Here is a 26,047-nt window from a genome sequence, read left to right on the forward strand (position 1 = left end):
TCAGATGTTGTGGATCCCTGGACAAGTGCCAGTCAAACACGGCGGCACTGCGGAGCAGTGAGAGAAGGAGGGGGAGTTAACCGTGTTCTGGCTCCAGCGCGTGTGCTGGAGCCACTGCTGGGGGGGCAGATGCCGCCGCTCCCATAATGAATTGGACCGACTGCGATCACCCGTCGATGCTGCCGCTGGTTACAGTAAATGAAAGCCCGAATGTTCAAACTTGATTTGTTACTTCCTTTTGGAAGGCACCAATATCAACGTCTCTGCACAGCCTGTGGAAGTAAAAGGAACCACCTGATAATGAAACAGACTCGAGTTGTGGGCTCAGTCAAGCCGGTGGCAATGAAGACGAAGACATTCACTTGTGGCTTCTGAAAATAAGATTAAACGGATCAGTGGTGAAGTGTGAATGTCGGAACAGATGGCTTCCAATTCATACTGTTCGACGTTCAAATGCGCCAAAAATAAATGCTTAAATGACAACTATTGAAAAAGGTAGACCTCAAAGACACAGCAGTTCTCTCAACAGTGACTGATTGCAGGTTCAGAGCTCCCTGTATGCGCACAAGCATCATTGTGCTGATATAAAAATGTCATTCCAAATTAAATAGTAATGAAATAATAACTAACAATGACCTACAACTCATTTTCATTTTGTTTTACATACTGTGTAATGCAAATAGGTTACTCTGTGTTATTTTATAAGAAACATATTGTGTGTATATACATATTTCTTTTTTATTTATTTATTTTTGCTACTCTGTAAATCAGTTCTCTGAAAAAAGTGCTATACAATTAAAATTGAACTGAAATTGAAGTGGATCAATATAATAATACTCATTTCTGTTGAAAGGCCTTTCCTAAATAAACTGTACGGGCACCAGAAACTACCCCTTAAGTTGCAGAGAATTTTATTATGACACATCCATCAAAATTCCTCTCGGGATATTCATGGTTATTTTAATCACACCATTTAAATGTCAGGAGTGATCTTTAAATTAGATGCTACTTACAATTATCCTCCATTGATATTTCACTGCAATATTGCTCAACAAATTGTGCTTGCTTTGTACAGCTTATTGTAACCCTCCACTATTGCTTACATGAAAAGTAAGATTAAATGCCTTCATTAACATAAAGTACACTCTGACTGCAAAATCAGATCTATTACACAATGGAACATCTACTTCAGCCAGCTAAATGCACCCATCACAAAAGCAGACATGATTTCAGATTGTAATCAAACCAAAAAGCAATAGAGCTGAATGAGGATTAAAAAAAATAGCTGGGCTTTTCTAGGCCAGCCACAAGTTGATAGCAGAAGTAATTAATCCATTACTGCTCATTTACTAGGCTGTGACCAGGTGCAATATTCATTCATTACTGGAGCACATCTTCAGCTCTGAGTGTTAGAGTCAGAGTACTTCTGATCATGTGTGGAAATACTGCCTTAGCGTGAGTGAGGTCATCTGGAGTAGAGGGTTATGCTCTACCAGAGCTGCCTCAACGGGATGGGATTACTCTGGTCCCCACATGCCATGCCCCTATATACACACTTGATATGCAGAGCTGCCCACAAACTTGGGAAGCAAGTTTGCTTCCAGATGCAGGCTCGGATACCCGGTCTTCACACCCGGTATCCCAGATGCCTTTCCTGGTGAATGCGGCCCTTTGGCCTCCATGGGATCATGACCATGATCTTGCAGAAAAGCCTCAATTTAACTACCTGAAAGCATCGGGAAGGACAGTTGTCATTGACAATGTGATGTCCCTGGCTTATCCCGCAACACGCAAAAGGAGGAAATGAGGAAGAGCTCAGCAAATGAGAAGGGGAAAACAAACGAGACACAGATTGGCATTAATGAGGATGCCCCGTCTGTGGAGCAAATATTAGGCCCAGGATAAGGAATTCATTGTCTGCCATATTCAGGCTTGATCTAAGACCCCAAACAATGGAACTGAATAACCTGACATTGCATACCATTACCCTTTGAATTTAAATGTCACAGTTTTTCAATGCCCTAGTTCAGCTGGTTATTCTAATTTTCCCTAGAGACATAAAATAAGCCTTTTTTTCCTATAAAATGCCAACTGCAGCATATCTGAGCAAAAAAAAAAAAAAAAACAAGAAACAAGAAAGGAAATTGGTGCTCTGGCTGAGATTTACTGCAGAAAAGAAAGCCGGTAAACTAACGCATTCTGAAATGACAATCTGGCCTGATTGTAGATGGCCATTTTACTTTCTTTCCTTCACAGGTAGATGTGTTTTACATAAATGCGCTAATAAGGATCAAAGGTACGAAGCAGGATGCTATTCGATGATGGAACACAAACGACAGAACATAAACAACAGAACAAACAACAAATATTCCTCTCTCATGTATGATATATATGAGCATGCACTTTGAATACTCTTTGATATGTTATTGTTTTAGGAGACAGAAACAGAAAAGCTACTTGATGCCTTGCCTAAAAAGAAATATGGGCCTGCTGTCAGCTTTTACAGATTAGGTTCTTACCAGTTTTCCCTAATGCTTGCCAGTGGTGAACAGCAACATTAGCAACGACCAGCAATTAAAAAAAAAATTCTCCTCTGTGCCGCCTCCATCATCTAAGTGACAGTTGCCTATGTGCCTTTTAAATATGAGCATTGAAAAACATGAATGCAAAAACCTTACTCCACATTCTCTGCACAGCTGTATACACACACAACCAAGCACACACACACACACACATATATATACCATATATTCAGTATATAGACAGAGAGAGATAGAAATGGAACAAAGGGGACACTTACACCATGCTATGTTAACAGGTTAACAGGAAGTTCTTCCCGTCTTACTAATTGCATGCACACTTTTACTCAGCCTAACCATGCATCCAGCCAATTTGCAGTAAAAATCTCATTCAGGATCATAGCATTATCTGCTCTCTTCAAGTCATCAATCTGACAATCTTTCTCCCGTTCGTTCCCTCTCCCACTCTTCATTGCTTTTTAAGTTCACTACAACTGCCCTCTAGCGCACCTAAGGAACAGTGAATTCCAGCACAGTTTTCTAAACAGGTACGAATGAAATAAAATTGTGATTAAGGGGCTCTGTAGGACCACAGCTCCAGGTGTCACTACTCTCTGCAAACTGTCCTTATCTTGGTCATGCAGAAATGATACCAAAGTAATGCCAAAGACTCCACAGTAAACCGTGAAAATTACAAAATGACAAACTGCTTTTTATATGCAACCCACCCCCACCCAAATAAATAAATAAATAAGAGAATCCAAATTCCGTTTGCTGATTGGATGAGGCTGCCTCCAGGCTGGGAAGCAGGGGGTAGTCTGGAGCAGAGGCAGCTGGAAGTGTTACTGCATCCTGCGTGAGAGAACAGAGGCAGCCACAGTGCTGGCCCGGCCCAGTGGTTCAGCCAAAGTCTAGGAGCGTTCACAATCATTTTTAAGCCACTTCCCTCAGCCTGATTCCCAAACCACTTATCCCAACACTGTAATTACCGTGGCATCTCCCGTCAAATCTAATACTGCATCTCTCCGCGCCTGTATTCACTGAGCTCCATTTAACATTCCAGTGACTTTCATTCGTCTCCATTTAATCGCATTACCATCCGCTTTAAAAACCCACCAATGCAGCGGACATCTCGCTGTGGTGGATGAAGTCAAAACCCGCAACTATCTTGCAGCGCACCAACAGCACTGAAATAACGTTGAACCTCAGCAGAGAGTTCACGTGGGGATTGTATTAGCACCAGTGTCAAACACAGAATGTGATTACATGGGGCGATAGGTTAAGAAAATGATCTCAATTTAAAACATCTCTCATGAAATTAGAAACATAACATTCAATTACATGGTAAACAGCAAAAACATCCAATAAAAAAAAATTAATTCAATCAGTCTTCTTCTGGTAATACAATGCAATTTCCTGATATACAACTTAAATCTACACGGCTAAGACGAAAAAAAAAGAATGTAGGGGATTTAGTACTAGCGACACTACCATGTGGGAATTCAAACAATAGCCAACCACCATGTACCATGCGACAATGAGTTCAGGTTCATCAGTTTCAGCAGATCCAGCCAAGCACATTAATTACCACAGCTTCGACTAGAGCGCCGCTTGACTACACGAACACACACTTCAGAATTACCTTTCAGGAGACGAAAAGGCCTGTTCATTACCCATGCAGTGTTGGATAGCTGATAAACACGGGGTGACATAATTAGCGTGGAAAACTTCACCACAATAGTTTGGCCACAGAAGAAGAGGTGAAACTACGAAATGAAGAAAGAAAGCCACAGGGAAATGTGCGAGATCCAGGCCTAAGGCACTGCTAAGGAATGGCAGCATCACTCCCAACTGTCTGCATAAACCCTACTGGTTTGAAACACACTAACCCTCGCAACTTCCCCTCCAGTAAAAATCTGGCGAATCATTTTGTAATTATTCAACAAATTACACAACACCGAAAAAGGTTGCAAGCAATCTTTGATTAAAAGCCCACCTTCTAATTAGGTCATAATAGTACCATAAGGGTTAGTCAAGATTCTGCAAAGGGTTCTGAATTTAACAAGTTTGTCTAAAATATGTTCTGTGAGAAAATTATTAAATGTGCCAAAAAATCAAGCTTATGATGGCATATATACTACATGGAAAATAGATTTTCAAAAGGCGTTAGAGACAACATACCACATGACTCATACTTATCAAAATTAAACGTGTTATCTCAAAGTAAGTTTGGTTACTGATTGGTTTCAGTCCACAGCACAAAGAAACAAAAAGTGGAATCATGCCTGAGCAGGTGGCAGCAGGCTCCACAAGAATCTGAACAGAATAAGAACCAAAATAGACACATTGCAGATAGCATAAAACTCAGGGGCAAACAATTGTTGCAATTGTTGCCCAAAACAATTCAATAAATATGAAATGTAATCCAAAATTAGAAAGACAAAAGTCAGCACTGCCAAATACAAAGCTGTGCATGTGTGTACAGGTGACGGAATATTTAATGGGAGGTACTACATTGGTGTGTGCAGTACAACACAGTTTTCAAAGCAACAGTTCACTGAAGACTGTGTGGATCTAATAATTTATTTCCAAGCAGAAAAGGCTAGCAGGAATGCTGGGATGTATCGTCAATGCTAAACATTGGAATATAGTGGAATGGCTCCATTGTATATCAAACAACACTGATTACATCACTTGGACCATATTACTGTCTTTGACTGTTCAGTTTTGCCCTTTCAGAAAAATTCATGTCCACAGACAGTGCAGCAAGCAGAGGCAGGAGCCCATCCTTGATGGGCTGGCTTGTAGCACACAAGTAATTAGTACATGGCAACATCCTTTTAGTCTGTGCCTGAAATTAACTGCATTCTGTTTTTCAACAATTCACACACTTCACTTCACACTACAAGAAAACTTCTGTCTCCCAAGATCATGCCGTTTCATCATGGTGTAGGCTGTTTTTTTTTTTTTTAACATGTTCTCCTACCTATCTCGCAAACAATCAAAGAGCCACACACGTATGCTGCTGTGCCTCCTGTGTGGCCAGCATACGGCGAATGCATCTGGCAGATTTTGCTCTGGAAACAGGAAATAAAAAGCCTGCACACGCCTCTGCATCCCCAGCACTCAGTGAGGCCCACAGTTCCATGGGGTCTACAGGAGCCTGCGGTGCGCATCCGGCTGCTAAGGCACAGTACATATTCTGCAACGACGAGGAAGGCGTGCGACCTTTATCCCAAAACAGCGCACTGCACACGAGCGAACGTACACAGGTACACACCGGTAAACAAATGCAAATGAGGATATTGTCTGATGCAGGCTTCTAAGTTTTGTGTGAAAGTACAACACAGGTCCTAAACAAAAGACAAGAATTTTACCTCATGTAATGAATCATGTCACACGGCATACTCTTCAGGAAAAGGTGCGCTCTGAGTCAATGATTCAGGAACAGACAAGACCCTGCAGACGTCTGAATTCAAGGACGTGGGAGTAGCTTTTGGTCTATCCCCAGCTTATCAAAGGCTTTAATACTTTCTCATCTCACTTCAAAGTTTTTTTAGGTTGAGTTGGCCAATTTAACTTAATTTTTTATTGCCATATGCACCTCAAATGGCTCAAATAAGCTCCTAAAATCTCCTAAAAGGAGATTTGAAACTCAGATCAGGATCTATCCCATCTCTTGAGCACCCCAGTAGTCTTTACCCAGTGATCAGAATCATCCACCATGGAAGACTGACTCAAAATTTCCCCAACTGAGAAAGAGCTGTATATAAATCATACATCAGATGCAGTACATACACTGGAAAATCATCACTAAACAATCATTGCTATCCCTCTGCCTAGTGCAGCCTAATTCTCAACACACACAACTGTCTAACTGGGCTCTCAGTGCCAGCGTTCCGGAATGGAAAAGCAATAAAAAACTCTCTGCAGGTGCACTCCCTGTGCATCATTATTCCTTGAATAACAAATAATTAAAGCAAACCTTTCCATCTAAAAAAAGGGAAGAAAATAAATCAATGAGACAGCCTATTCTTCAAGGAGAGAAAAAGAACTTGCTGATGGAGCAGCGATTGCGGAGGATTGTGGTGGAGTTGGGATCGATCGTGTTTATGTTCCTCAGCTTTAGACTGGCAGTCGAGGGCCCTAGGATGCATTCATGTCCCCCCTCCCCTGTTCGTCTTCCTGCCCCATTTTCATTCCTTCAGTTGGTGCATTGGGGAAACAGTGGCAGACTAGTCCTCCCCCATGAATACATGTGTATGCTGTGTATGTCTCTCTCTCTTTCTCTCTCTTTCTCTCTCTCGCTCTGGCAGCCTAGTGGCTTGACAATTGTAGTTTTTTGGAGAGTCACTCTCTCACACACTCTATCACTCTGGTTAGCAGACTCATTTTTAGTTTGGTAGTACAATAAAGAAATAGAAAGGCATGACCATAAAACAAAAAATAAAAAACTTTCACCAGGAAGTATAAATGTTACCTCACTAAATAAAAATAAAAAGGAAAAGAAGGTTAGGAACAGTAGTGCAGAGCAAGGTCATGTTCAAATCATTAATTTGAATGTAAACAGATGGAGGCAACTGTAATTTCAAAAGTGTTCCATTAATTTGTTGATTTTTCACTTAACATTTGAGAGCTATGTTAAAAAAGTTTTACATCCATAAAATGTTTGGTTAGAACTGAATTCTCAAGAGATATCACTTCTTGTACTCACAAACAGAAACAGGTTTTATTTTAAGATCATCAATCGGGTAGCACAACTAAATTCAAACTTTTTTTCAGCTTACTTGTGGACTATCATACATTGTATTTAAAGAATCTCATGACTCCAAGCATGATCTATGAATAGAACCATGACACATGTCACTTGAAGCCTCTTCTACTGGTTCTACTTGCCCACAAGTGCAATCAAACACTAGTCTATGGGAGTCTGAAAACATTCTGCCACATACATTACAATAAGCAGCAGCATCTCAGCATCATAAAGAGGGTCTTTTTTATAAGAGCAGGACATTCTAGAAACTTCACTTCACTCCAGGAGCATGAAAAGCAGCTTTCTTAGCTACTCTGAAACAAAAAGGTCTATTATTACTTATTTATTTATTATTTTCTGAATGTGTGTCTGTGTGTCAGCACTGCCAAAGAAAAGAAATGGAGAAGGCCACATCAAGAGTGATGTGCTGAACCAAAAAGAAAAAGAAAAAAATCCACTCAAAAGTATCTCATTAATGAAGGTTCAATCCAGACTACATCTTGGCCTGTAGGTACAATATGACTATTCCTCTTCTGTGGTCTCCCGCAGTACATAATGACACAAACATAGAATTTCTTCCCCCCCACAAAAACCAGACATTTAAAATAAATAAATAAATAAAATACAACTAGACACCACAGCTATGGTCAATTAAAATTAATTGATAGTTTAGCACAAAGTGTATACTGGAATTTGTGAGAATGCGTTATGAAAACTAATCACATCAGACCCTCATTTAGATATTAATGTGAAAGCAGGCCAAGATTCCATTCATGTAATCATCATGTAAGCACAAGCCATTTCCATTACAAGCCACACAAAGGAGTTTGGACCAGATATGCTACATTTATCAAAATACCGTGCATGCAGTAGAAGTCTTTAAATTGTTAGTGTGATAAAGATAAGACATGGAAGATGATTTATGCATTCATTCCCATTCCATCCCCATAAAGGGGCTGGCTTTAATCCGGCACCAGCACACATGGCAGGGCTCCAGTGATGTCCCTGCGACTGCACAGGGAGCAGCCCTGTGCCAGATCCTGCAGAGAACACAAATGAACACAGCTCCGCATTAAGCCTTGAGTTGCGCGGACGTAACAGCCCTGATCAATGGCCACTGCTTTCAGCGCGAGCGCGAAGTGCGACGATGGAATTACTCCCATCGTCTGCAAGGCAGGACGACAGCGTAGCCCTCACATTATCTACAGAAATAACAGCATTCTTTACGGCATCCCCCGCGAACAGCTCCTGTCTGCACCCTCGTGCCACGTCTATATATTTGAAGCCTATACTTCCCCCTGCCATCAGGCTGACAAATAATGAATCGGTGCACACATAAGACAGGCCTCCTGGAGTGCCCCGCAGAGTATATCCCTTCCTAGCCGTTTCCAGGCAATCACTCCATCTGGATAAAGCATTGTTCCTCTGACACTCCATTGCTCCTCCTCCTATGAGAACTACACAGGGCCAAATATACATCAGTCATGGCCTTAATTCATTTGTTCATCAAAGAAAATCAATGCAGTAATATGCCTGTACCGTAAACTTGCATACTTGCAATCTGGAGCATTGTAAACGATTCACTGTAAGTAATGTTGTGCAAGAACACAGTGCAGCGTGTTGAATTAATATTTAATAATGCAAAAAGCTAATGTTAGTTGTTGTGGTTTGCGTTGATTTTAACTGTGCAAAGACATCCATTATTGCTGTTGGCTACATTATATATTCAGCATATTTTCTCTACTACAGCTCTAATGTAGGCTAATACTTTGTAACATGCCAGTTACAATGCAAACTGCTTTCATACAGCATGGAAAGACAGACAAGAGAACATAGATATAGTATACAAGTCGATGCTGTACACTTCTTCATATGATATCCCCACCATCAGGGTGCAATTTTAAATATCTCCCATTGGGTAATGAAATCAATAATATGGTGTATTAATTATGAGAGGGAGCTGATTCAACACGTGTTTTAGTATACGCAATGTCTATGTGCGTACACATTGTTTTATGGAGAAAATCTGTTTGTCTAAGGTGAAAGTGAAAGTTCCACAAAGGTGAAAGTATTTATGAGGCTTCTGAGATTGCATAATCCTGGTAACACAACAGGAGAGCAGTAAATGACCCCCCCCCCCCCCCCCCAAAAAAAAATAAACACTTAAAAAACATAATCTGTCAACACATGTTCTGGCATAATTTGTGAATCACAGATCCTATGAATAATGCACAAATAAATGAAACATTGCGATAATGAGAAATGGCACGCTTCTCTGAGTGCAGCAAATGGAAAACAGCAGTGGCCAATCAACACACTGACAAACTATAACTGAATCCTGACCAGATAATCACCATCCATTTTAAAGCACAGATTGGAGACCAGAATGTGTGAGCGAATAAAAACACACAATTAAACATGTTGGCGATAAATAAGATCTTCTTATTCCCATCTCTTCCTTTCCTGGTTTCAATTTATTCTTGGTTTCAATTTAACTGTCGCCATTAGCTTTTCACTTTTCACTTATTAACAGTGGTTGACAACACTGGTGCCAGAAATAGGCTATGTGTAGTCCTTTGGGCACAAGGGGAATGTTTTGGGCTACTCAAGCAAAAAATTAAAATAATATGAAAAATTTTCATCATTCTTCCATCGGAAAATTCTCAATAACAAAATATCTTGAGAAAAGGCTACCTTTTACTTTTGGGGGAGTACCTATAATTAGCCGAGGTGGAGAGCTTCACACTGGATGGGCAATAATTTCTTTGATTGAAGGGTGCTGAATTGAGAATTTCTGAATGAATCCATGTAGGGTAAGATTCCCTCTGAGAGAGTGTGTGTGTCAGCACTGTTCAGCCAGTGCAGGCATTAATGCACTCCAGAAACATTAGCCCTCGCCCTTGATTGATTACACAGGCCCTGGCATCACACCGGAGTGTCAAAACACACTGTGCGCACCACTGAGGCTCAACTCTGAGACAAACACTTTCGCTTGCTTCCTCCACAGCCCTGGTGGTGAGTGCTGACCCCATTGGCCAGCGGCCTGAATGAACTTCCTCTAGGCACGTGTCATGTCCCTTTCTCCCCACAGAGGCCTATCTGGCTGCTGCCTCTTTTTCCCACACTTAGTGCACAGCAACAGGGACCTGCAGCAAAAGCCTGGCAGATCACACCCACCAGTGACCGCATGGCCTACTAGAGATGAGGCACGCCAGGTCTCTTAATAAGACTAGCATTCCCAGTACCGTGCCTGGCTTTGCAGCAGACTTGAAATACATGGGCTAATTGCTAATTGTCCTGAACCAATTTTAATTGTTTTGTGCACTTCACAAATGTGCTGTTTTCAATAAGCACCACCCATCAGCAGGGAATTGCTGTTTACCTAATTGTGTCTATTGAGGTGGCATCAACAAGGTTTCTGTTATTTTGTCAAGTCGTAAACACAACCTAAAAACATTTGCCACTAAAGACAAGTATACTGTGGTCTCGACCGCTTTACGAGGTAATAAAATAAACATTGTAGAAACATTCCTACAAGATTACACCATTGCTACTCACCATAGCCTCACTGCAACACTGTAAAAGGTTTTAAAACCTTTCGTGCAAGCTGAGGCACACATCACATTTAAAATTTAATTATATTCAAAAGATACATTCCATACATTAAATGCTACCACACTAGATGTAATCAGAGATGTATAATGCTTACTTAAACAGACATATTAAACAATATATAACAGTCAAGCAAGATTTGGTGGCAATTAACCATTAATAAGTAGGTTTTTAGCTTCCACTATTTCAGGCTTACAAGCCTCCATAGTGGTAAAGTGTGTTGCAATGCATACAGTATTGATCCAACAAGGTAGAACAGTTTCCAGCTGGTGCCTTTCTTAGAGCGCAGAGAGATGCAGTCTGCAAATTTCCTGTCATTTCCTAATTCCAGCAAGGTACATCAAGCAAATTTCCCTATAGACTTAGATTTCCAGACTCCAGTAATTCTCACTCATGTTATAGCAAATCAATTCTTAATAAATGATCTGTATGCTTCCCTGTTGCTTTTCATTTAAAATCCATACAGCTGCAAGGCAAATTACCCTGGTAGGGAAAACACAGCACCTACAATTAAATTAACAAATCACAGTTCTTAATTAATATGGGAATTACAAGAAACCTACAGGTTTAAGACGTGACTGACATCACATTCCTGCTTTCATTCTGCTCCACCCCGTTTTGTAGGCTGAACAGAGATGAGGAACAGAGGCAGATGAAAGCTTAACAAGGCCTTGCTCAAAGCACATAGGGTGGGTACTGAGCAGACCAGTACCGCTTATTGCCCCCACTCTCCCACTGCCGGTCTCTCTGTATGTCTCTCTCCAGTGTCTGCCCTTTATTTGCTAATGAGGTGTAAGATTGACAGCTGGATTACACGGCTGTTTTGTAATCCTTTAATTTCTTAATTTAAGATAATCACCCTCCGGACGGTGCACTGCCTCAACTTCCTGTAGGTCCTTTCAGTCAACTCAGTCGAGCGCATGCACGTCTACAGGGGTTCCGCATTTGTACTGTGTGTGGAAACGTGTGAGTGTGTGTGTGTGTGTGAGAGAGAGAGAGAGAGAGATGACATCCGTGTTGTACAATAGCTAGGTATAAGGGTCTCCATGTGCTATTGTAATTCGAATACTGCCTCTGTTTCCTCTACTAGCATCAAGAGGAAAGTCCTGGTGATACATACACAGCAGCAGGCTGAGAGCAAACGGGATGAAACACAGGGGCCTTTGTTTAGGGTGCAGTCTTAGCTTTTGTGCCTTTTTTTGCTTGGAGGTATGCATCCTTCATCAGGGATCTCTTGATCAATTTCAGACCACTTCTCAACTGCTGAAGCCAGAGCAGAGATAACTTCCCAGAATAGGTCTGAGTAGAAAAAGCAGGTCTTTTCATTCAGCTCCTCTGGCTAAAAGAGGAACTAGCTGCACGTAAAGACCTGGTGGCCATTGCACTGAATGGGTGCTTCAGAACATATACAAATACAATCAAGTGCATACCCTTCATTGTTAATCATAACCACCTTGCATGGTGTTCTGTGGCCACTTAATTTGACTGGTTAGCTAAATAATAGAATACATTGCTTCAGAATGCAAAAACTCAAAATTGTAACAGGACAAATAATACACTTACAATTGAAGCTTATTGGATGATGAAAGTCCAATTGTATAGTAAAATAAATTTTGGCCCCCAATCTATGTAATCTGTCAGAACATCTGAAAACAATTACAAATCATTTTAAAGTTGATTGCTATTTGGTCTGGTTGGCTTCCAGGTGAAATACCAGTTAGAAAAAGAGGTGGAGAGGAAAGGAATGCTGAGACAGAGGTAAGAGGTTCGCGCATTTTTTTGTTTTTGGTTGATGTAAAGTGCTGGACCGTAGTGCTCTGTAGCTTATCCTTAAATGTGAGTCATAAATCAAGATGTGGAGGGCAGGGGGGAATCCAACACCGAGGGGCCAGTTGAGAGACAGAATGAAAAGAAGAAAGAGGAGAAAACGGAAAGGAAGGGAAGAGAATTAGAAATTATGCTGACTCATCTTCCGGGTCCCAGTTGGTGAGTCGTGGCTGGGCAAGTGGAGGTCCTGGCCGTGAAAGACAAATATTGGGTGAGACAGGCCCACTCAATCTCTCTCCGCCATCCATGACCACTGTTGATGCTGAACAATGCTGTTTGGGGCACTGAGGAGGTGGGGGGTAGGGAAAACCCTGAGCACTAGTTTCAGGCTAGAGTACAGACAATAAAGGGATGACAGAAAGGGTGCATTCAGGATGTTACATCTCCTGCTGAACTGCTTTTTTAAATTACAAACAAACCTTGTAGTGAATACATTCACACAGATTAATCAAGTGCCAATAAGCTCTGGTCCTTTGGATGTGCTGACAAACTCCCCCAAGGAACATTTGCCTCACTATAGTTGTTAATTTATTTTTCATTTGAAAAGTCTTCCGCGTATCCCCATTCCAATTGCTCACTAGATTCCTGGGTTTCAGGTTCAGCTGCATCAAGCTCACTGCGCAGTGATTCTCAGTGAAGGCAAGGTCAACGATCCCTCGCCTCACTTCACAGGCACAGCCGGCCCGTTCCACACTTTCAGCCAGAGAGGGGCGGATCCTCCAGAGAGAGAGGCTTGCCTCACTGAGAAATACAGTCCATTAATGGATGTAGCTCCAGTCCACTGGTGCTTCAAATCATGTGCCAGGGCTGTGCTGAAAATCACAACAATGGCAGATTTTTTTTTTTCTCAAAAGGAAGCACAAGCTCAATACCATGTACCCTGGTTGTATTTCAAATCCTGACTTGGAATGAACAAGTATGCAACCTCAGTTTAATATACTGTACTTACTATGTACTATATTACTGCAATAATTCCACTAACAGAAGAGTTCTCTCCTCTTCCTATGTCCCTTTAGACTGGAAGGTTGCATTAAGGTTGCATTAAATACATTTTGAAAGTTTTAGTTAGGTGAGAGAAAGTTGGTGATTACGTGCTGATTAACTTTGATCATGCATTTACAGTATGCAGTACTCACTTTTACTGTCCTCACAGGATGAATGACATTGGCCGATTTCCTGCTGAATAAAATCTTGAGCTTTTTTCTTTGACAGGGCAGTAAGGACTGAATATTTATTTTGCTTCATGAATTAGTATCACAGAATTAGTTGCCTTTAGTTTGATGACTAATTGCATCGGATGTTCCAACATACATTGGTATGTCCTTCATTCCCATGTTTCTAGTCCCAGTTTCTCTCAATTAGAGTCTTCACAGGATTTAGGAATTATAATGGTTAAAACACTCATCTTAGTTCTGGACACAATCTGTAATTAGGTTAAGAACTTTTGTCTTCTGAGGATTTGTGTTTTATCCTGTCTTAACAAAGATGAAGGTCTCCCAGTATTCAGCAAAGGGAATAGCATATGAAGCCATAATGCTTTCGGATTTGTCCTGCTTGAGTTCTCAAGATCACAAGCTTCTGGTAGATGATTAAAAAATTCAAATGCAAAAGTTCCTTTGATTAACAATAATGATCCTTCGTAGAGCTTTAGGGAAAAAAAATAGAATGGTGACAGATCTTGCAGACAAAGGTCAAACACCCTCCAAACCTAGCAGTATATAGATTCAGCTATTTTATCAAATTATTATAATAATCAGCTGAGCAGCATCCACATTTACTGATGCGAGAGGCTACTTCTTGCCCCATTCCTGAACTTGATAATTAAAAAATCCTCTCATTACAATCGGAAAAACATTTCCAATAGGCTTCATGCAGTTTTAATGGTCCCATTGATTAAAGTAATATGAGGAGAAAGGTGGGGAGATGCAGACTGAAGACCCCTCTGTTTATCATCCGTTCCTTGAGGAGGAACCCTCAGTGGTGCACAGCTGACTCTTCACTTTCCTGGCTTGTCTCACAGCAATTTTGTTTTTAACTAAATCAATTAAACGGTAATTAAAATGTTGCAAAGGCAAAAATGTGGATCTAATGGAGCAGAGAGGAAAGCAGCTGGTTGGGAACTGGCCAAGCTATAGGTGGGATGGTAGGCAGGCATATTTCAATTTCTGCAAAGAGTGTCAAAGAACCTGCACAAAGATGGAAACAGCATGGCATTGTGGGAAATGAAACAAACTGCTCCAAATAACAGGATTCCCATACTTCCCATTGCTTTTGTTGCATTCCACATATAAAATATAACCAGCACTTCATATGTGTTATAAAATCCATTCTCTGTAAAACCAAAACATATTCAGCTATGCATTAACAAGTCTTCACCTTAGCTTCCAAAATAAGGAGGACAAATTCTCACATTGCCTCTGGAACAATTTTACTCCAATATATAGCATATGCTGGGCTGTGCTGTGCTGTTAGAAAAACATATAATAACAGAGTTTGACGGCAGTTCAGTGAAATTACTACAGGTTTGCGCAAATACTGATTGGCACACATTCCCTTAACAGAGTGACGACAGGGAATTCTGATCCATGGTGACCTGTCACAGTCAAGAACCATGACTGCACAGCTCTGTGTGCACTGTGCCCTTCAGAATCACCCAGGATTTTTAAAAATCCCCACTCTCATTAAAAAGGACATTTTTAAAAAAGCGCTGCAGGTTCCACTCAACTTTATTTATTCACACGAACACTCAATTTCCAGGCCTTTTCAACAAAGAAGGGGAAAAGTTCCGCAGAGGCAGCAGTGGCTTTCTTTGGAGAAGAAAAAGCGGGAAAGAGGCGCTGTCCTAACAGCTTCAAGGTGTGATAAGATAATCTCTCTGGGCTCGGAAAAAAGAATTGCAAAGCAGAGCCGAGAAAAAGGGTTTAGCACCTGCAGCAGCAGCAGGGCCCACCTTAAAGGCATGGGTAGAAACTGCTCCGCTCCACCATTAATGATCCCAAGTGATCCAGCGCTGCCTCCCAACTTCCAGGTCTGATAATGATACCGTAATCTCTCTTTGAAGGTTGAATTTCAGCGCACCTTCAGGGATTAACTTTTCACTTTCACACTTTGCCTGGCGCGATATGTTATGTTCCTCCACTCGGCGCATGAGCACGCATGTGCACACAGGCATGCGTTCACGCATGTACACGCACGCACGCACAGAAACACAATCAGAAACACAGTGACATACACAGCACTACCATCAATAATGAACAACTGATAGTTGTATTTTCACAATAGAGAAATATGCTGGCCCCATACTGTTGCTCAAGTTAGTTTCATCATATGTTTGGAAAGCACAACGATTTCTATCCTTATTTTGTAGTTTTATTTTCATATCCATTATTTTGTGTTGCTCCCAGAGAGTAAGAGCAGAGAAATTTTAACAGCAGAAATTTTATCTCATTTTCAAGATAAGGACACGTCCTCACGCCTTTCTTCCCCTTGGGCCTGGAGATGAGCAGAGGCTTGCCTGTGTTCCCATGGCCGAATCTGCAGGGGAGGCCAAGTCTGAATCACATGTTTGACGTATGCAGATATCCAGATTGAACTGATGGCTGCAAGACCCACAAGAAAGTTAACTAATGCACATCCAAGAGGGGGGGGGGGCATTACTCCCCATCACCCCAATTTTTCTGCCCACAATCACATCCCTCACTTCACGGAGAGCTCAGCCTTTCATATAATCCAAAAATGTGCACAAAAACCATCAGATATCATTTGAAATTCAGCACTGTTTTGTCTTCCCCAACAGTGCTTAACCTGACAAGAGAGATTATTTTGACTTCTCAACAGATGAGGTGTGGGGAGAGTGTGTGTGGGGGGGGGAGGTGCAGTAATATTCGGTCACTTCACTGTATCGGCACTGGGTGCCATGTCTCCTGCTGAAAGGGTTTTTAAGAAAAGGCTGGAAGGAAGAGAGGGTCAGTATGATTCTCAGAAAAATAGAAAAAAAAAAGATTCATCTTATCAGAAACCTGCCACCATAATCCCCATCCTGGGTTTGGAAATACAATAACAGCTTGGAGAAAGGCAAGCGCCTTAGGAACAACTATTCCAGGGGAGAAAAAACAGGCAGGACTTAAGAGGGTGACAATGGCGACACAATCAGGCACAGTACTCCTACGGTTTTACCGGTATCTAGCCTGACTCAATGTGGAAGCTGAGCTGAGAAAATTGGAAGTTTGCCTTGCACCCGACTACAGGGAACAGGACATCTTTAGTCCTCCTCATTAGCTAAAAGTTCACAAGGAATGGGCACGGTAGGGGGGATAGAGGTGCAATGTATTTGAGCGTTCTTAAAATAGGAGGTCATCTCAGCCAGGAAACAAATTTTATGTAGACTATTTAAAAATGGTTTATATTTTCAGATGGAGTGTAACACAATTCCTACAGGACCCAATAAGGCTGCTTCTTGCCCACAGACACCAGCATTTAATGTACCTAACAGATGACAAGGACACTCAGTTCACAAACACTGCTGAGTAACTCAATCAGCAGGAAATATCACCATCTCCTGGGGCCAGGGGAGAAGATGTTGAAAATCTCATTAAAAAATAATGGCTTCCACCTGCTACTCCTTCTTTCAGAAAATGCCTTTCTAATGACCGAGGACATAATTCAGGTGCAAATCCCGAATCTGTAGCTCTGGTGTAGCATGGGCCAAATTGCTGCTACCCTGCTATAGGATAGTCAAATTTAGATTAAAGATTAGAATATTCCTTAAAAATATATTGTTTAAATTAATATGAATATGCATTTTTTTTAAATCATACGTAAGTGCTGTAAATCTAACATACCGTGTTTCAATATGTTACCAAATGACCCTTTCTTCTAGTACTGCCATTAAGCCAATAAGGTTTTAAATTTTAAAAAATACCATTGCTGATTTATGCTCTGCAGCAGGAGATGGTGATGTATGGAGAATGCCATGACCAGTTAACCAAATCATCTTTGTGTGATGAAAAGCCATTCCACAGCTAGCACGGAAATACCTCCGCATTCCAGCCCTGCTCAAGAGGAGCATATTTTTTCTTCAGCAGGGACCATTGTAAATAAATAAAAAAATGTGAAGCACTCACCTCAAGTCAAGTGGATTGTCTTGTGTGTTCGGTAAATAATCTATTTTTTAAAAAGCTGTTTTTCAGGCGGCCACACGAAAACATCACCATTTTTCGTAACGTTTTCATCACAATGTAGCCTATTTTGTTCCCCAGGTCATTCTTACTGAATTAGAAAGTTGTGGTCAGAATAAAATAAGGGTTTAATTGTTTGGTTAAAATACATTATCTAGACTGTCGACACATGACCTAGACTGTTTTTATGTAATAATGCTAGAGTATAGCTTTTCACTTTATCCAAGTCGCTGTTAAAAATTACTGTATAGTGTCAGTCAATTTGCCTTTAGTAGATAAGGGTTAACCAATCTTGCTTGTTTTTTCACCAACCATTAACGATTTACATAAAATATTTTAGTGGAATGTTACCTTCCTTTGCCTTTGTGCCCTTCTTCCACCCCCCGGTGGGCATAACGCACATAACAGGAAGTGACTAAAAGGATCCAATATATTTTATGGCAATTAAATAATAATGTTAGTTGCAACATTTTTGTATATAATAAAATCTCTTTATTTTTCAGAATGCAATATTCAAATACATTTTTTTGTTTAAAAAAATAATAATTGACAGCCCTACCTTGCCACATACCCTAGCACAGGAGAACAGCATCTCAAACCACCTAGTCAATTTGTTTTCAAAAGCTCTTGAAAAACAGTGTGAACAAACAGAAACTGGGGTGGACCACACTGATTGCAAGGAGGATGGTACAATGTATGAAATTTGGGAAGTATAAGTTATCCATTTTGGGAAAACAAATGTTGTGGGGCGGAAGAGCACAGGGTGTTTGGTTGGTGGACTCACTGATGCGTCTGGTGATAAATGCATCATTCCCCCCAGCCTTGGGCATGTTTGCAGTGGTGTTGCGGATGAGCGGGATAACTGAGACTCGAGCTCTGACTGGAATTTGTCCAGGTCTAGTATCTGAGGCAGGAAATGTTTCCAGTACACTCAGCTCCAAGTGACTCAACCAGTCCCCCTTCCCCAGGCTACAGAGCAGTGCAGACACAGCCAATCAGAATGTAGGAAGAGACAGAGAGGGAGAGAAACACAGAGGGAGAGAGAGAGAGCATTCTCTTTTTTCTTTGTAGACTGAGGCGGCAAATGGGTCATGACTCCAGAAAAACTACCACCCCCACCACATTGTAATACAGAAATCATTGAAACTTCAGAACTGCTTCAAACCCACAAAAGGGTCACAGTTCAAGGTATGAAAACAAGATATCAAAACAAGTTTATTCTATTTGAAAAGTAAAGGGGGGGAAATCCACTGGGATACACACAGCGTAAGCTTCAATAAAATATGTTTTTTTTGTGTTTTGTTTTGTTTTTTTAGAGCTCGGGGCAACCTGTATCACTGTTCCCCTTGCTCACATTGTCCTTTAGCGACACCGTACAAGGCATGCATTAACATATAAGAATAATCCTTTCTCAGCATGTTGGTCAGTGGAGGTCAATGTTTATGGCTTTGTCCTCGATTAAATCTAATCCCAATGCAGTTTGTGATGAAACTTGACTTAATGTCATATGACATCTCTTTCCCCCAATCAATTTTAGCAACCAAAGATTAAAATGACAGCACTACATTGTGAGAGAAATGACTTGACAGGATTCGGTCATAGCATTGAAATATCTCATTTGAGATAAGTTTAAAACATTTTTAAGTGCAACATCAAAGCCTTGTTTTGTATAATATCAATATGTGTTAATATGCTTTCAAAAGCAATTTCAGTCCTTTACATAGTTTTGAATAGTCAAATGATATAAAAAAGCATTAATGCATTAATATGTCACTGTTCATACAAATGGCATCACTTGTCATCACAGCCAAGATTCTAAGATTCAAATTTGTTATGCTACATTAAAGAAAGCTATCACTGTAGTAAGCCTGAATCTGGGTTTTTGTGCAGGGCTTGGGGCCCGGCCAGTCTTGTGCTGCTTTGCACCGCTCTGTCTTGAGGAAAGGACCTCAGGCAAAAGGCCTGTACTCCTCTGGACCGTAAAGAGAAACGTGTCACTAAGATTTTCTGAATATGTACTGACAGGGAATTTAAGGCCTATTATCCTGGAGAAACTGCAGTACAATTCAGTTTGTTCCAAGCTCAACAAAACCCTTATCCTCATTTTCCGAAGTGCCTGTTTGAGCTAACAGTTCAGCCTGATGGTTTAACCTACAATGTGCAGTCGCCAGAATTCCCTATTGCTGCGAATGGTTTTGAGGTGATGAAGCTTTCTGAAGCAAGTCTTACCCCTGGCAGGGTGCTCTACATGAAAGAATCACCAAACCCCACATTATGACCCTACAGCCTATTAGAGCCACTCTGACCATTAACTCCCTTCACTGATTGTATGTTGTAATATTACTACCATTACAGTAATGAGCAGTTACTTCAACCCCTGAATGGAGTGACATGGATGTGATTGCACAAGTATTCATGGCCATCCACATGCATATTAATGAATGAATGTATGTGTGAATATGTGCATGCAAGGCATGCAATCACAGACATTCTTTTGTGCGTTTGTGTTTGCAGGTTACCTGCAATCATCCGATCAATCGCATGATTGAAGGTATCACATTTTATAACCGTTATCAGAATAATACAAGGAGCTACATCTTCTGGATCCCATCGCAGGAATGAAACGATGTAGCCTAAGTAAGTCCAGGCCAATCCAAGGCCCACTCCCTGCAGAAGCACACAGTAAGTCACGCCCCCCACCCCTTCCCAGGCCCACAGCATCCCGTGGGAATGGCGAGGCTCGCAGGCGGGAAATGCAGAGCGCCGTCCTGGGATCAGGGTCACAGACAGCTTGTTTTCCCGGGAATACGTACGGTTCGGCAGGAGCGGGCGGGGTGGCCGCTGGACGAGCCCTGTCCATGCGACAGCAGTCCGCTGCACTCTTTGTCATTCTGAGAAGCTCCAGGTCGCCTCCTCGGGGAACAGGCATTCCTATAATATGTATTGTTTTGTACACACCATCTTCCCCAGTCAGGGCGACGCAGTGGCAGCTACAGGAGAGCATGTGGCAGAGATGAGGCAGTGGCTGTCACACCAGCAGCACAAATAAATCCTCCAAACAGTGGTGGAGGTGCCTCAGGATGGGCTCATCCATCTCATAACGTTCACTACATTCTGGCTAAGGTTTTTGTTCCATCCATCCCCAGTGCACTTTTCCCTTATACAGGACCTCCGGTTTAAAACTGAGATTCAATATGCTTTATGAAATGAGTCATAGATTGTCATTTCTCAGATGCACATTTATGGCAAGTACACATCACAGCCGGGGTAAATTCCATTTTTTAATTTCATTAATTTAATTTCCAATCATTTTCTGAAGTGATGTGAAATGGAATTGAGCCCAAACCTGATATGCCTTTACTGTGCATGCACATCTGAGCAGGTGCATGACACATTTCATAAAGGACATGAGAGTTATTTTTTGTTGCATTAGTAATGAACTCGAGTAAACACACTTCATTCTTACCCAGCATTTTTCATTTATGTCAGACGTTACAACGCTCATGATGCTGTGCAAGCAACTAAAAATGGAACAAAAGCTTATTTTTCCTCAAACTTAAAGACAAAGAGCACATTGAGGTGTGACTGAATGGAAGCCTTAATGACTGCCAGCAATGAATAGGTTACTTTTTCACATGCTTAGCATGGGAGAACGTGGCACAAGCACAATTTCACGTTCCAGCAATCAATGAATGAAAAAACGCAGAGCCTCGACTTCTGTTTCCAAATACTACCCTTCGGCTGAGACATAGGCTGCAAAACATTTCAGAAAAATAATGCATGCTGCAATTATGCCATTTCAGTTGCTTTTTTCCACGCAATTTCTTTCTGTCCATGCGCATGCGTTTATATTTTCCGCACAACAAAAATGAGTGAAGTTGACTCGGCAGTGAAGGCAGGAATGCCCTGTGCCCACCTGGCAGGAGGAGTGCTGACACATTAGACTACAGGATGCAATGCACGCTGCTCGGCTAGGCTATCTCCATGGCCAGCAGTATCTCTGCAACATGAAAGGAGAGTGCGCATCCATTCAGACAATTAATGTGTGTACCACGCAATCGCAAGCCCGATGTATTTACAATGGCCACGGAGATGCAGTCTTTATCTCCAATCGAGTCAGAATTAGAACAGGTGAAACGTGGCTGTGCATTATCAGAATGACATTTAGACTGTGGCAGAATGCCAGCTCCGTTGTCTCACCAGCAGCATTGTTTGAGGGCTCTGCAGATAGTAGTAGGGAAAAACGAAGCAGTCGTCTCAAGACACTGGTAATTAAATCCGTACAAGGGAAAGTTCAGAGGTCCCGGCCTACCGTGACAGCGGCGCTCAGTGGCGGCTCCCCCATTCTGTCTGCACAGCTCAGCGCTCTCCCCTCAGCTCCGTGGCTGCAGGACTCCAGCGCGTCCTAATATTTCAAGCCCTGCTCTGTCCGACCCATTATTTTCCTAGATGACTGTTCTAGGTTAAACAACGTCATTATCGGAGTCTTTCCCGGAGATTTTCCCTTCCTCAATGTTCTTTGCAAACAATAAATCACCCATGCTGGATGCATAAATCACGTGGGCCTTCTCTCCAGCCAGCATCCTCAGTGTTGCAGATCTGTACGATAACAAAGCTGCCGGCTTGGTTTAATGGATGTGGGTTATACTATTGGAGGATGCGTCAAAAAGGGAAAAAAAAAAAAACAGGATCTGACTCAAGCAGTAAACATCAAATAAGTAAAACATAATTCCCCATGATATATAAAGGCCTTTAAGGAATTTGTAAGAGCTGGACATTTTGTTCATTTGGAAAAAGGGATTTAGTCCAAACAGAACAATGTAGGAAAATACAGCCTTTAAAAAATATAATCAGAGCGAATGTGTAGATTCACATTCATTGCCTTCTCTTTACTTAAACATTTGTAGGTAAGCCCTCCCAGAAGAACTGTTCGAGGAATTCTAGAATTGAGAAGAGAATGAACCCTTTTAACCAGAGAGACACTGCGCGTCTTCCTGACGGTTTGTGATCGTGTCGACACCACCTGCTGGGCTGATAGCGTCACTGCCACACGCGTGCTTGACATAAGCAGTGCTTGCCGGTCCCTGCTTTGTTCCCGAGTCTTACAGCCCTCATCTTTGCCCCTAAAATTAATGCTTCTGTCAGGCCTCACTTCCTTTTCGATCCCAGGCTGACCCGTATGGGGTCACTCTCCCCCCACCTGCTTCCCCAAGACACATGCCACAGGGGCCCCCAGTTGCCGCTACCAGCTGAGATCACCCACCAGCTGCCCAGTAGTAAGGCATGTCATGAATAGAGGCAGCAGACTCCTGCACATCACTTCTGTTAAAGTCCATCTGAGCATTTCAGCCACAGAGGCTTTATCTGGCGCCAAGAGCAAGGGCTAAAGCAGCAGAGAGGAGAGCAATGCACAAAGACAAAGCATTGCATCATACAACCACACTGCCTAAACATTACGTGCATCTTACCAGCATACCAGATCATTTTTTTTGCAAATGAAAGTTATTTAAAACAAGGAAAGTATCCTTTCGAATACAGAATAGGAAGATGACTATATTCCATAAACACTTTTCCTACCTGATCTGCTATCAGAACTAACTAAGAGTCCACGCTTTGTGCTCTGCAGTAAACAAAAAAATGCATATTCCTAATTCACAGTAGGTTGTTATAAAACCAGCATGGCCTTTTTATTGGGCACTCTTTTTGTCATCGAGGAGTTACAATGGTCCATTATACAGCAACACTAGTATTTCTTATCAATCTGTTTTAAACATTATCATGATCAGCACTTTTTTTTGATTCAAAGCCAGCGTCAAGCATTTATATAAATAATACAACCAATGCCCTAGTCACAAACTATCACCAGAGCTCTTGCACTATTTTCCCAGAAAAAGATTGATTAAAATGGGAAGGTGGTTGATTAGGGTTTATATTGGTTGTCTTATCTAAAATATATTGAATTTAGCACAGTAAATAAATCATATTACAATTGGACACAGATGAAAATAAATGCACTGTACTGAAAAGAAATAGAAAAAAAACAGAGCTACAGTGAGTTAGCAGCAACTGAGACTTTCTGCAGGGGAAAACAATACGGATCAATAGTAAATTCCAATTAGCCTATATTGGCAGGCCTGAAGCTAAATTAGTAGGGGGATGTCGATTTCATTTCTTCCACTATTGGCTGATTCTGAAAAGTTGGCTCACAGAATAATTGTAACTTATTTTACCACCACACAATACAATAAAATATAATAAAATATTAAGGAAAAAAATGTTCAGGAAATAATGTTGCTACAGTGTTACTACAATCGTCTTCTCCTTTTTCTTCTTCTTCTTCTTATTATTATTATTATTATTATTATTATTATTATTATTATTATTATTTCATGGAAGTATGTATTTGCAATAAACAAATACAAATTCTTAAAGGAAAAGCTTATACAACTGCAGGCAAACTTTCATATTCATAGTTAATATAATAAAGAAAAAGAAACTGTACTGAAAATACAGCAACGAGTCAATACAAATAACATTGGTTACAAAGATGTTAACCCAGAACCTTGCCGCCACAAAACATTCAACGTTCAGTTCGGAACATTTGATCACACATATAGCACGGTAAATGTGAAAATGATCTGTCCATATCAAGGACATCTTTTGATCCTCTCACAACAGCTTGATTTTTCCATCAAAAAGCACTGTGTATCTCTCTGAAGCTACCATATAGAAGGTCTGCCTCCATCTGGCATGGTCTCCCACCTTAGCAAAGTCCAGTAAATTCTCCCGTCATTCATTCCAGTAGAATTAGGTGAAAATATGGAGGTATCATTTGACCATTGCTGCACTAAAACAAGTAAATATAGCTTTTTTGACCTACAAAACATTCTCAATCCTTGAAAAATGATTGCTTTTCTTTTTCTAAAGTAAAACAAAGTTGGTGAGATGAAGGGATAAAAACACCCGAAGGACAGAGTTTCACTTGTTTGAGCCATACTTTAAGGAGCGTCCAGGGGCAAAAGAGAGAGACACTCGGAACCTGCACCCATTAACAAATGCGCTGCGTACACACTGCAGGGCTGCTCTGTCCCCACACTGCTGGAACAGAAGGACCGGCGCACATGTCTATTCCAACCTCATCTGAAACTGGCATCAGACATCCACACTGGACGACAAATGCTCGATTTCTCATGGCTGGATCTCAATGGACACTAATTTCCACAACTAAGACTGCCATTGTGTGTACCCGCGTGCGTGTGTGTGTGTCTCTGCGTGTGTGTGTTTGCGGTGCACACGCGCATGATGATCAGAAGGCAGCGCATCTAAATCCCATCCATGGGAGGAAAATCACCATGTGAAACCCTCAGACCTATGCCTTTAACTAAAAGAATATTTAACCTCTCCTGAAAAGCCACATTTTGTCACTGAGAGTGCACTGGCCCTATGGAACACAGACTAAAAGCAAGATTTCTTTTTCATGCCTTCAGGAAGAGGCTAAAACACGTATTAACCATAATTCTCTCAATATAAAACCCAGTGGGTTTGTTTGAAAAAAAAAAAAAAAAATCAAACTTACCTTTTAGAATGCTCTGACCTTGCAGTATATCCCTTGAAACAAATACTGTGTAAAAACTTTCTGAAAATCCAGGTCTGCAGGGCGGTTTAGGTGGTACAGCTCCATAATTCCCCTATGAAAAAGAATGCATCGTAAAACATCTTTAAACGTGAGCTCAACAGAATTCACTTTGGTTCAGAGTGGACTGCAGCTGTACAGAACAGTCCTCAGTCTGGCAGAAACAGCACAGTTTGGAGAAGCGTTTCCCTATCTCATCAAAATGTGGGATAAAAAAATAATCCTAGTATAGTAAAGCAGTGAGGCAATGAAAACACTTTGCTATCGATGTGTAAACTCATGCAATTTTTGAAAATTATTATTCTCAGGCATACAGTTCCAAAAATCAGCAGCAGATCCGTTTTACAATGGTGGGTTACGGTAAGCAGCGTGTGGGAGATAAAACTTGATTTTGCTTTCATTGTGTAAATTCAGGTGCACGAACCACTAATGTCAGCTGCAGTTCAGATAGTTAGGAGAAAATGCTCTGAAAGACCTACTGATCACACTGTTTTAAGTCAAATGGCTGTTTTCAAAGGTAGTGCCG

General features: G+C 41.2%; 1 protein-coding gene across 4 annotated transcripts in view; it reads right to left on the reverse strand.

The window, feature by feature from the left end:
- LOC135234189 (cadherin-4-like) overlaps positions 1–26,047 on the reverse strand; it is a 546,833-nt gene that overhangs the window by 271,712 nt on the left and 249,074 nt on the right. For all 4 annotated transcript variants that reach the window (XM_064298517.1, XM_064298519.1, XM_064298520.1 and 1 more), the window contains one exon: positions 25,465–25,576. Coding sequence is in view for 1 of the 4 variants with exons in the window: in XM_064298516.1 (XP_064154586.1) it covers positions 25,465–25,576 (112 nt within the window). In the remaining 3 variants the exon portion in view is untranslated. The remainder of the gene's footprint in view (positions 1–25,464; positions 25,577–26,047) is intronic.

This window comes from Anguilla rostrata, chromosome 11 (genome assembly GCF_018555375.3).
Source record: "Anguilla rostrata isolate EN2019 chromosome 11, ASM1855537v3, whole genome shotgun sequence".
Classification (NCBI taxonomy): Eukaryota; Metazoa; Chordata; class Actinopteri; order Anguilliformes; family Anguillidae; genus Anguilla; species Anguilla rostrata.